Source organism: Callospermophilus lateralis, chromosome 5 (assembly GCF_048772815.1).
Source record: "Callospermophilus lateralis isolate mCalLat2 chromosome 5, mCalLat2.hap1, whole genome shotgun sequence".
Classification (NCBI taxonomy): domain Eukaryota; kingdom Metazoa; phylum Chordata; class Mammalia; order Rodentia; family Sciuridae; genus Callospermophilus; species Callospermophilus lateralis.
The window spans coordinates 60,558,700-60,571,757 of NC_135309.1; the positions used below are offsets into that span (position 1 = coordinate 60,558,700).

Below are 13,058 nucleotides of genomic sequence, written 5' to 3' on the forward strand. Positions count from 1 at the left end.
CTTCATGTGTTATTAATTTTTTTTCTTAGCTGTGTGGTGAATACATGATTTTATATACTAATCCCTTTTTGTACATGATATAGTTAAATATTTCAGGTATAATGCTACCCCTGGTCATAAGGTTGTTTACAGTGGATAAATCTTGCTTACTTTTATACAATTTATTACTAATTTGGACAAATTTTAAAATAAAATTTTAAAAAGTTAAAAAAACATTGTGATTACTATGTATGTAATACATTTTATGAAGGAAAATTCTTCCTTAAAGCAGTGGTTTTTAAACTTCACCATGAGAATCACTTGTTAAAATAATTTCTGGGTCCCACCTCAGAATGAGTCAAGTGGTTTGCACTAAGTCTCAAGAATTTAAATCTCTAATAAAGTTCCTGATACCACCACTGGTGGTTGTCTAGTTCAGAGATCATACTTAGAGAACTACTCACCTGTCAGAACATTGTGCTAATTTGCAACACTCACCTAGAGGTTTTCTGTGGTATATATGACAATATTGTGAATTTGGCAAGAGACGGAATCCATTCTCATCAACCTAACATACTCCCATGCATCCTGAAAATTTTATCAATATGGGCAAAGTAGGATAAATAGAACAATATCATCTTCAGATTGCCTATAAACCTGACAAATTCAAGCCCTTTACAAAGATCCCTAAGCTGTCTGAGAAGTAGTATGAAATGTCCTTACCAATAGGTGCCAGCTTGCCCCTGGAGGACTAATAGATATTGTAATATAAATTTTCACTGAAAGTATTTATTTTTCCCTTGTACCTTCTGGAGCCCTAGTAGGTGAAGTGACAAATGCCCACATAATATTTTCCTTCCTTGTAATCTTTGTCAGAAAATACTTATGTACATTAATTTGTCTCTAGTGTATTAACAGTAGTCTACAGGGTTTTTTTTGGAGGGGTTGGGGGCCAGGTACCAGGGATTGAACTTGGGGCACTCAAGCCACATCCCCAGCCATTCAGAGACAGGGTCTCACAGAGTTGCTTATTAGCACCTTGCTTTTGCTGAGGCTGGCTTTGAACTTGCAATCCTCCTGCCTCGGCCTCCCAAGCCCCTGGGATTACAGGTGTGAATCACCACCACTCTGGGCAGTATTCTACAGTCCTCGAGGTGTCTTTTAGATGGGTTCTGTTAACTAAACTTTGTATCTGTAGTTTCTCTGTCCCTGCATACCATCATAAGAATGCCATTCAACAAGCATTTGAACATACATCCTACACAACAAAGTAAGATTCACTTTCAGAAAGAATCTTATCAGTAGTTTGTATAAAAACCCCTTAGGCAGTGAGACATAACAATGTTAATTTTTTCATTTGTATATTTGGGTTTTTCATTTTCTTTTTTTCGAGACAGCAGCCACTTGATTATCAACCCAATTTGAAACCTTTATTTTAAGTAGCAAAATGACATTGTTCTTAAAGAAAATTCCAGATTGTATAATGGTAGCCCTTTAAAGCAAATGAATCTCATGTAGGATTTCAGTGTAGACAAAACTATTTTTTCCTAGAGGAAAAATGGTATAGAATTATCTTGTGTGGTATGTGTTGTGTATTCCTGATATTTCTTTATCATATGTTGAAATAAACAATGTTTTAAAGAAAAAAAATGTTCTCAAATTAGTGGATCAAAAAAATTCTAAATGGGCAATAAAAATATTTGAAGTATACATTTATATCCATATAGCCTGGATCTAGGTATAAATGATGCCATGATGTTATTACCTAATTATAACTTGAAGCCATCGTTTTTGACTGAACTTTTCAAAACTATCCAAATCATGTAGCAAAACCTTGGTGTTTTTTTCACTGATTTTTAAAGTAATACAAATCTCATATCAGAACTCAAGTAAATTTTAAATAGGCAACTATGATATTGGAAAATGTTTTTACTTAGTAGTGAAAGACAAAATGAAAAACCACAGTTGGGGAAACAGTTGTTCTTCTGGCTGTAGTAAAAATTCTTGTTAATGATACAAAGAAAATTATGACAACAAATGCATTTCTTACTACAAATTGTAGTCTGAGACACACAGAAAACAAACATTGCTAGTGAGTTGAAGATAGTAATGTTTGTAATAAGGTTCAAAAGATTGCATTTTGCCAAGTCATTTTCAATTATGGAATCCATGAAGAATGATTTTCTGGCAACCATTAGAGAAATATGTCCTGGAGTAGATAAGTTTTCAGAAATAAACTATTTCCCTAATGCACATCATGTACTGTGTTGGAAACTGTGAAAACATGACCCTCTAACAAAATAAGTACTTTGATTAGAATTTACGAAGAATTTAGGGATTTAGAGATTTAAGAATTTAGAGATTTCTTCATTCATTCATTCTGGGGAAAGTTATCTCAGTAATGAAGTTGGAAGCAGAAGTGCACAGAGTATATAACAGGATGTTATTGCTAATTTTATTTTTTGTGTGTGTGTTATTTTTTGTTGATGTTGTTGTTAATTTTATAAAGTTAAAATCTTTAGGGGGCCAGCAGTGTGTAGCTCAATGGTGGAGTATGAGCTACACTGGAGTATGGCTAGCATGTACATGGCCCTGGGCTCAATCCCAGAAACCCCCGCCCCCCCCAAAAAAAAAAAAAAAAACCACACACACAAATAAACCTTTTGATTATAATGGAATTATGACAAATTTGTGATGAGGAGGTGTTTACCCTGGCAATATTTTGTTCCACCAAGAAGTTAATACTGAAAGGCCAACATCATTCTAAATGGGAAAAAATTGAAAGCATTACCTCTAAAAACTGGAACAAGCCAGGGATGTCCTCTTTCACCACTTCTATTCAACAGTCTTGGAAACTCCAGCTAGAGCAAGTAGACAGATGAAAGAAATTAAAGGGATATAATAGGAAAAGAAGAACTCATATTGTCTCTATTTACAGCATGGTTCTATATTTAGAAGACCCAGAAAACTTCTAGAACTCAAATGAATTCAGCAAAGTGGTAGGATATAAAATTAACATCTATAAATCATTTGTGTTCCTATGCATCAGTGATGACTGAAAGAGAAATTAGGAAAGCTGTCCTATTCACAGTAGCCTCAAAGAAAATAAAATATTTAGGAATCAATCTAACAAAAAGGTGAAAACTACAGAACACTAAAGAAATTGAAGAAGACCTTTGAAGATAAAGATTTCTAATGTTCTTGGACAGGCAGATTACTATTGTCAAAATGGCCATATTACCAAAAGCACTATACAGATTTAATGCCATTCCTATTAAAATTCAAATGACATTCTTCATAGAAGTGGAAAAAGCAATCATGAAATTCATTGGGAAAAATAAGAGGCCTAGAATAGCCAACTCAATCATTAGTGAGAAAAGTAAAACAGGAGGTATCATAATTCCAGACCTTAAATTACACTACAGAGCAATAGTAACAAAAACAGCATGGTATTGGCATCAAAACAGATGCGAAGACCAATGGAACAGAATAGGAGATGCCTAGACAAACCCCCTACTTAGGCTAGACAAAGGTGCCATAAACATACATCGGAGAAAAGAGCCTCCTTCAACAAATGGTGCTGGGAGAATTGGAAATCCAAATATAGCAAAATGAAATTTAATTCCTATCTCTCATCCTACACAATACTTAAAGTGGATCAAAGACCTAGGCTTTAGACCTATGAGACCCTGTGACTACCAGAAGAAAATGTAGACCCAACTTTCTACCATGTTGGCTTAGGAATTGACTTACTCAACAAACTCCTAAAGTTCAAGCCCTAAAATAAATCAATAAATGGGATGATATTAAACTAAAAAACTTCTCCAGAGGAAAGGAAACAATCAAGAACATGAAGAGAACGCTTACAGAATGGGAGGAAAAACTTTGCCACCCGCACTTCAGAGCATTAATCTCCAGGATATATAAAGAACTCAAAATCTTAACACTAATAAATAAATAAATAAATAAATCAGTCCAATTAATGAAAGGGCAAAGGAACTGAACAGACACTTCTCAAAAAAAGAAATACAATGGTCAACAAATATATGGAAAAAATGCTCAACATCTGTAGCAATTAGAGAACCGCAAATTGAGACACCACTGAGATTCCATCTCCAGTCAGAATGGCAATTATCAGTCATATGAGTCACAATAAATGTTCATGCGGAAGTGGGGAGAAAAGTACCTTATACATTACTGGTGGGACTGCAAATTGGTGCAACCTTTCTGGAAAACAATGTCGAGATTTTTCAGAAAACCTGGAATGAAACCACCATTTGACCCCATTGTCACTCCTAGCTATATATCCAAAGAGTTAAAATCAGCATGCTCAATAGCAGCTCAGTTCACAGTTGCTAAACTATAGAACCAACCTAGGTACCCTGCAAAAGTTGAATGGATAAAGAAAATGTGGTATATACACAATGGAATATTACTTAGCCAAAAAGAAGAATGACTTTATGACATTTGCTAGTAAATGTATCTAGAGACTATTATTTATGGTAAATGAAATAAGCCAATACTCATCCCACCCCCAAAAGTCAAATGGTCTCTGATATTTGAATATAAACCTACAACCAAGGGGGAAATAGAAGGGAAGGGAAGGGAAAAGGGTTAGGAAAGACAATGGAATGAATATAACATAACTTTCCTGTGAATACACCACAGTAAGTCTTAACATCGTGTACATCCACAAGAGTGAGATCTTAATTAGAATAAGATAAATTCCATGTTTATATAAATATGTCAGAATACACTACTGTCAAGCATAACTAAAAAGAACAACTAATAAGTTAATGGTTATCTTGTGACTTAGTTCTTTAAAGACCTATAAAATCTAAAAGTAATTTTTGGTTTTCTTTTATATTCCATTTGCCCTCCACCTCACTTCAAATTTAAAATGTGCTATTTTGTAGTGATTGCCAGTTATTAGTTTTTAAAATTTTTTAGCTGTTTCTTCAAGGCAAAGATGTTGTTTTTAGCATTGAGAAGGAAGAAAAAAGCTCTTTGAAGAAATTTGTACATGGATTGTATATTTGGAAGCTTTATAGGATTAGAGGTTTTTCTTCTGATCTTTAATTATTCCAAGTACTTGGGACAGTGTCACATACTTAGCCTTTGATAAATAATCGGATTATTTTAAGAATGCAAAATGTTGATTATTATATCCTTTAGAATCATATACAAAAATATCTTATGGATCAGCAACATAAATATGAGAGTTAAAACCATAAAACTTTAGAAAGATAAATCTTCATGACCTTGGATTTGGCAATGGACTCTGTAATTCAGCACCAAATGTATGAACAACAACAACAAAAGTTGATGTCAAAATCAGCCTGTAGAATGGGAGAATATTCATTCACAAACATTCTGATAAAGGCTTAATATATAGAATATATATAAAGAATGTCTAAAACAGTAACAAAAAAGAATGGGATTTTAAAATTGTCAAAAGATATAAAAATAGCCAGTAAGTAAATGATGTTCAGCATCTTTAGTTATTAGGAAAATGCAAATCAAAATCACAGTGAGATACCACTTAATCTACCTAGTGTAGTTAAAGTTGGAAAAAAAGTGGAAAATGTTTTGTTGAGAATGTGGAAAAATGAGAATCTGTGAATTGTTGGTGTGAGTATAAAATGATATATACATCATAGGAATGGTTTCTCAAAAAGCTAAACCCAAAATTACCATGATTAGCAATTCTCCTTGATCTTTACCTAAAAACATTTTAAAAAGGAGTCAGATCTGTATATCAGTGTTTTTTGTAGCATTAATCACAATCGCCAAAATTAGAAACTACTACCCATCATGTGATAATGCATAAATAAAATATGTATATATAAGATAAAATTCATTCAGTTATAAAAAGGAATGATATTTTGTATAGTATGGATTAAACTGGAAGACATTCTGTTAAATGAAAAAAAAACTAGGCACAAAAGATCAAATTCTGTGATTCAATTCAGAAAATATCTAGAACAGGCAAGTTAACAGGGATAAAAGTAGATTAAATGTTGCCAGGGGCTGGGGAGAAGAGTGAATAGGTAGTTATTACTCAATGGTTACAGAATTCCTACTGGGGTGATGAATACATTTTGGAAGTAATTAGTGGTATTAGATGTAAAGGATTTTGAATGTAATTAATACCTGTTGAAAATGCTTTAAGCCAGACGCTGTAGGTTAATCTCAAGGCTTGGGAGGCTGAGGCAGGCAAATTTAAAGTTCAGAGTCAGCCTCAGTTACTTATGGAGGTCCTGAGTAATTTGGCAATATTCTGTCTAAAAATAAAAAATGGGCTAGTGATTTGGCTCAGAGGTTAAACACCCCTTGGTTCAATTCCTGGTACGAAACAAACAAAAGGATTAAAATGGCATATTTTAAAAACTTTTTAATCACAATTTCACAGTTTTCCATTATGCTTTACTAGATTTTGTTGGGCTTTTGGGCAAATTTGTTTAACATATTGTATTGCAATTCCTGATGAAATTGCAAAAAAAAATGTGATTAATGGAAAAGTTGAGGAAAGAAATTAGTCAAATTTCAGCAGAAACTTGCATGATTGATAGAATTCAAATTTTAATATTATAATTTAAAACTGTAGCCCTTTGGACTTTTAAAAAGTAACTGAGAATACACCTATATTATTAGGGTTTTAAAAAATTAAGTGTATTTAATATTTGCCAATAAATATACACAGAAATTTTGGTAAATTATGAGAAGTATATATATATGTGTAATATGGGATCAATGTACTATATATAATTTATAAGTCAGCACCCATGTATGGCCTGCTGAAGAGTTTTTGTTGATAAGTCCATATAATATTTAGAGAATGTTAATTTGGAGGATTTTCATCTCTTAAAAAAACTATTTTGTTGAGTAGTATATATTTGAAGTTGTATTTATTGTATATTTTAGGCTGCTGGTCTTGGTCGTATGAAACCAAACACACTTGTTCTTGGATTTAAGAAAGATTGGTTGCAAGCAGATATGAGGGATGTGGATATGTATATAAACTTATTTCAGTAAGTATCTTTTTATTTCAGTAATTTAGTTCAGAAAAATACTAATTTTGAAAATTTTGAATACTTTTTAAAAAATAATGTCTTCTAAAAGAGTGAAAGGAATCACACAAAGGGTCTGGGTTTTAAATTGGTGATCTATTAGTGAAATATTTCAATTTTATCTTTGTCTTTTTAACACACATATATACATAAACATGTATGTACATGTGGGTATGGAAGCACACATACTCAAGAGTGAGTGTGTGTGTCATTCTGGCTTCCCACTTTTTATTCGTTCAGCTCTTACTGAGCAGAGTTCTCAAATGTTCTCAGTATAGTCACCTTCTAAATTATGTCATTATAATGTCCTATGCTGAGGAAGGGAATTCTAGCATCATCTCAGCCTCACGGGTTTAGTTGTGTTCTCCTTTCAAACTAATTTTGCAGTTAGTCATTTGGTTCATCCATGAAGTTATTTAAAACATTTTTTTATTAAACCTGTTTACATGTTTCCCTTTTCTACCCCCTTGAAGCATTAAGTTCTGAGTTTACTATTCCTTTTTCAGTGATATTTTCAATGATCTTTATCATATAGCTTAGTTTTATTTTCCATCACTGTAACTTTCCTCTGATGAATTGTCTGATAGGGTTTTTGTTTGTTTGTTTGTTTGTTTTTTAATTCTTTCGTTTCTTTGTCTTTGTTTTTACTTGGGGTTCATGAATTTTTGTGTGTATACCTTTTTATGTAATCTGCTACCTATGATTATGGAACTAAGTCATTGCATCAAAAAACTTTTTGCCAAATTTACTTCTTAAATCTTGAAAAGTACTTCCTTCCTTTCTCTATCTAGTACTCTAGGATTTGCTAAGCAAATCTATTTATCTTGTTCACCCTAAGGATAAGCATCCCCTCTATATGCCAGAGTTGAAGAATATAGTCTTTTTTTATGTCATAGTTACTGATGACCTAGAGCTATCCTCTCTTTCTTGTTAAGTATGTCTTTATATATAAACAGTTGTCCTTAAATTAAAAAAATAAATAAAAACCCTTGTATTTAGCCAAGTAACTCCAAGATCAGAGTCAAGTCCTGTTTTTTCTGAATTTGATCTGATTATCCTTAATTCACTGGCATTATCTCCCTTACCGTAACTCCTGTTATTTCTATAGATACAACATGGTTATTTGCCTCTCTCCCATAGAATATAGTTTTCTTTTTATAGCTACATTTAAAGAGTCTTTAAGGGAATATCCAGATTTCACTCTATTTTTTTTTTTTTAAATCTCTATACTGATTTTGTGATGAACAAAATTTCTCAACTAAATGTTAAGTGTTTTTAGTTAAGATTAAAACTCTGCTAATTTTGTTGTGCTGTGACTGCTGTTTGACTTGGGGTTTATTACTTTTTTAAAAAGTAAAATCTCATTCTAACTCATAATCTCATTCTAATCTCATTCTATCTCATAATTCTGTACTCTGTATTTAGGGGGACAGAGGAAAATACAGTGGAAACAAAGAATAAATTATGTAGGCCATAAATCGTAAATCCCATGAGTTATGGGCTGGGTTTTTTCTCTCAAGGCTCAATTAAAGATAAAAGTTAATCCCATTACCACTCATTTAGAACAACTTAAGTTTTGAAATTTATCTTTTCAGAAAATATAAGGGAGCACTTGAGCCAGAACAGAAGATTTATGGTCTTAACAAGTTTCTAGACTTTGCTTTTAGAATCACCTTCAAGGTTTTTAGTATATGTAAAATCTTTGAACTACTTTTTAAACCAATTTTGTAAAAATTTTTGAAATTATTTTAAAATGTCCTTCTTTCAGAAGTTTCTTCATACTCTACAATCTGCTGTCATTCTCAGTAGACTATATTTTGTCTTCATATATTTCTCTTGATGTTAAGGGTATGAGCCTGAATATAAGTAGAGGAGGATTACTGAAATTCCATAATTTTACTTTGTAGGATAAAAATACTATTACTGCTTTTAACAGTTACTTTAGTTAGAATTTCAATATATGTGTCCCGACGACAGGGATACATTCTGAAGAATGTATTGTTAGCTGATTTTGTTGTGTGGACACCATAGAATGTATGTACACAAACCCAGATAGCATATCTTACTACACAATTAGACTACTTAGCATATGTGTATGTATATGTAGTTGTACTCTGTCATTGACCAAAAAGTTGTGTGGCACATGATAGTATTATGGAAGAAGGGAAAGGGAAAGTATAGGATTCGAAAGTAACATTTATATCTTACCAACTAATTTTTGAAGCATATGAAAGAAAACATATATTTAAGGCTGAAAGTGATTTTAGAGATGTGTGATTATGTTCATTTTATGGAGAACATAAATTGTTGTGATCTCCAAATTTTATAGTGATGCCTTTGACATACAGTACGGAGTAGTGGTTATCCGCCTAAAAGAAGGTTTGGATATATCTCATCTTCAAGGACAAGGTAAACATCATTTGAAATAAGTTTGTATTTAAAATATATAAATTACTTTGTTAGAAAATTGTATATGATTCTTACATTCTTCATTAACTTTCATGATTGCCATCTATTTTGTCATAGACTGTTATATGGCATTTTAAGATCATATCTATTTGGAATCCACCAAAGTGTGTTTTTTCTTTGTGTCAGCTTGGATGATATTTAGTGATTATTAATGAAGAGAGTAAATTTGATTCAAATAATGTTAAGAGAAGCAGATATTAGCTATAATTGTCTAGGACCAAAATTATAAAAGTACATAAGTAAAATAATAGTGTGAGAAAATTTTTAAATGATTATTAAATCATTGTTTTTATGCTTATAAAAGTAATGTTTTATACATAGTCACAGTAATAAAGATTAAATGTTGTCACAATTTTTTTGTCTTAAGAAAAGACCCATTTTATAAAAAGAAACTTGTCATTTAAAAATATTTAAGATGCATAGAAAGTAGTGCATAGATGTCCTCTATATTCTTAATCTAACTCCATCCCCTTTAGTAACATCTTGCATATCTAGAGTACTAGCTCAAACTAGGAAACAGTCTCCAGATTTTATTCCAGTTTTACCAGTTTTACATTCACTTGGATGCACCTGTATGTATGTCATTCTGTTTTATTTATCACATTATTTGTACAACTGCCACCATAGTTAGGATACAAACTATTCTGTCACTACAAAGATTCCCCTTCACGTTCCTTATTTACAGCTCTCACCACACTTCTTCCCTGACCCTCATTACTAGTAATTTGGTCATGTCTAAAATGCTCTCTATATAATACAATGTCACTTTCATAGCATTTTTAAAGTGAAGGTTGAAACCGAAGGTGTAATTGCTGCTTTTGTCAACTTATAGTTTTAATAAACTATGTAAATGTCTATATCCTCAATTTTTCATAGTTTAAAAGATATTATAAGCTTAAGATAACGTGTATATCCCCTTTGTAAATTAAGTAACTAAATCAGAATTAGTTAACTTTAAATAGTCAAGAGGCATATAATGAAATGTTGTCATCTGTTACATATTGAAATTAGAGATGTATTATTTATTTTAAACTTCCTCCCTTTTTTCCCTTTAAGAGTATTATACAGTTTTGAAAGAAACACTTTGAAGTCTTTATCTTTGTAACAAAGTATATCTTATTCTGTGGAAGGCCTGGCAAAGATAACTGCCTCAATTTTCTCTTATTCTAACAATGATTGAACTTTAGGATACCTGATTTACATCTGTTAACTTCGCAGAATTATATGTAGTGTTGTTCCCTTTCACCGAGAAATATCACAATTTGGCTAATAGCTTGCATAGTTCTATAATTTGCTGAGGTTTGGATGTTATAGAAACTTTTTTTCAAAGTATTTGTTCATGGATTTATACTTCTTAAATTTTTTTGAGAATTTATAGGAATATGATTTGGTATAGGAATTAAGAGCACAGGTGTTGGAACCAAATAGATTTCTTAATCCCAGCCTTTTCCCATAGTTGACTTCCAGGACTCTGTTTCCTTGTCTGTTAGAGCAGAGTTATCCCATAGGGCTGTCATAAAGATTAAAGAATAGATAAGGCCTATAAGTTCCTGTCATAATGCTGGTCAGTGGACTCCATAGTTCTGCTGTTACTTTTCTTCATTTATAAAAATAAGTTATGATGATTATGGGCAGATTATCAATCTCATTTGTCTGAATGATAAATGTGTTATAGGAATTAAATATTCACTAACTCCTTGCCAAAAAAAGAACAAAACCAATTTAAGGGGCTGGGGTTGTGGCTCAGCAGTAGAGCGCTCACCCAGCATGTGAGGTTCAATCCTCAGCACCACATACAAATAAATAAATAAAGTCATTTAAAAAAAAAAAAGATTTAAAAGTGAAGAAGTGGTACTTTCACCATGAGCTTGTTAGGAAAAAATTCTGTGGTCTGAGCTTCATAGTTTGGGTATAATTTTTTCAGTGTTCTCTGCTTACTTGCATATAAATGTTGGTTACATTTTACATTTTTATTTTTGTAACATTGGAAATAGGATTTGTTTCATATACTATATATCTTTGTTTTTTCCATGTAAGTTGTACTATTAACTGAATTTCACTCATTACTTTTTCTCTAGCACCTAATTCAGATATCTTAGCCATGTGGTTGTGGCTTCTATATTTAAGTGAATATTCAAAATATATTTAACTGAATAATCAAACAGACTCTCACATAAAACATCACATTTACATAAGGAATCATTTATAATTAATTTTCTATTCCATAATTAACCTTGCTTTAAAATATCATTTAATTATTAAACCCTGATGCCTTCTTGAACTGTTAAAATATGATTTTAGATACTATTTTAAATGCTTTCATGTTTACAGAAGAATTATTGTCATCCCAAGAGAAATCTCCTGGCGCCAAGGATGTGGTACTAAATGTGGAGTACAGTAAAAAATCGGATTTAGATACTTCCAAAACATCTGGTGAAAAATCTGTTACACATAAAGGTAATTTGCAGTCGAACAAGAAAATTTATTAATGTTAATGTTTCAATCTGGGGAGGAAATGATTTTTGTTATATATATTGTAAAATAGCCTATTCTCAAACTTGTCACCATTCATTTATAGTTAGATAAAATTTATGACTTTGAAAATGGCTACAGAATGACAAGCTGTTTTAAAGTATTAAAGAGGATCATAGTTTGGGGTAAAAATGGAAGTTCATAGCTCACTTGAATCAAATGTATGAAAGATGAAAAAAAAAGAGGATCATAGAACAAAAACTATGCCAATGAATTATTTACTAACATGGTCTTGTACATTTTTATTTATATTTGCTTTAAATAAAACATTTTAATTTAAAGCATAGTTTAAATCTGAACTTTGAAGGAACATGGTAATTTTATAATAACAGAGAAGACTTTCAGAAAATTTCATTCACAAATCTGTATGTCACATTTATGAGAAGGGACAAGGGATGACTTCCAAATCTTACTCTCCCACCCTCATTCTCCTACCTCTCTTCAGACTAGTATCTCCATCTGTCCTGTTTATTCCCAGCTAATATGCTACAAGAAAAAAAAAATGCACTGTAAACCATCTAACCACAGCATACTTTTGATTTCTATAGCTATAAAATGGTCACCTTTTGTGAAATTGAAACATTAGAAACAAACTGTGTGTCTATGCAGTTTATTTCTTCTAGGTTACCTGAGAAGTATTAGTGTTGCTTTTTAATCCCTTCTTATGTACCTTGTTTGCTTAGAGGAACAGCAGTTGAAAGTGCAGTCAAAACCTATTTTCCCTTTCAGTTCTTTGCTGGCTTGATTATAATTGTTTTCTTTTGCCTCAAAACTCCATAAATTGATTCTGATAACTATTCTTCTGCTCCTACATTTATTTTAATTTATGGTATACATTCTTTAATTTCCTCCTACTTTTATTTTTTTGTTGTTGTTGTTGTTAATTTCTCTTGCATAAAAAAGATCCTTTCTCTACAGTTTATTAGGAACTAATGTATGAGTTGTATTGGAAGGGGAAAACCTAATTTTATCAAGCAGCTACTTCTGTGCTCCCACATTTTAATCTTC

At 31.8% G+C, this 13,058-nt stretch overlaps 1 protein-coding gene across 2 annotated transcripts in view; it reads left to right on the forward strand.

Annotated features, from left to right (window-relative positions):
• Nucleotides 1-13,058, forward strand: part of Slc12a2 (solute carrier family 12 member 2) — a 99,453-nt gene that overhangs the window by 73,740 nt on the left and 12,655 nt on the right. For both annotated transcript variants that reach the window (XM_076856693.1, XM_076856694.1), the window contains exons 18-20: nucleotides 6,904-7,010; nucleotides 9,379-9,458; nucleotides 11,850-11,975. In XM_076856693.1, the coding sequence (XP_076712808.1) occupies nucleotides 6,904-7,010; nucleotides 9,379-9,458; nucleotides 11,850-11,975 (313 nt within the window). The remainder of the gene's footprint in view (nucleotides 1-6,903; nucleotides 7,011-9,378; nucleotides 9,459-11,849; nucleotides 11,976-13,058) is intronic.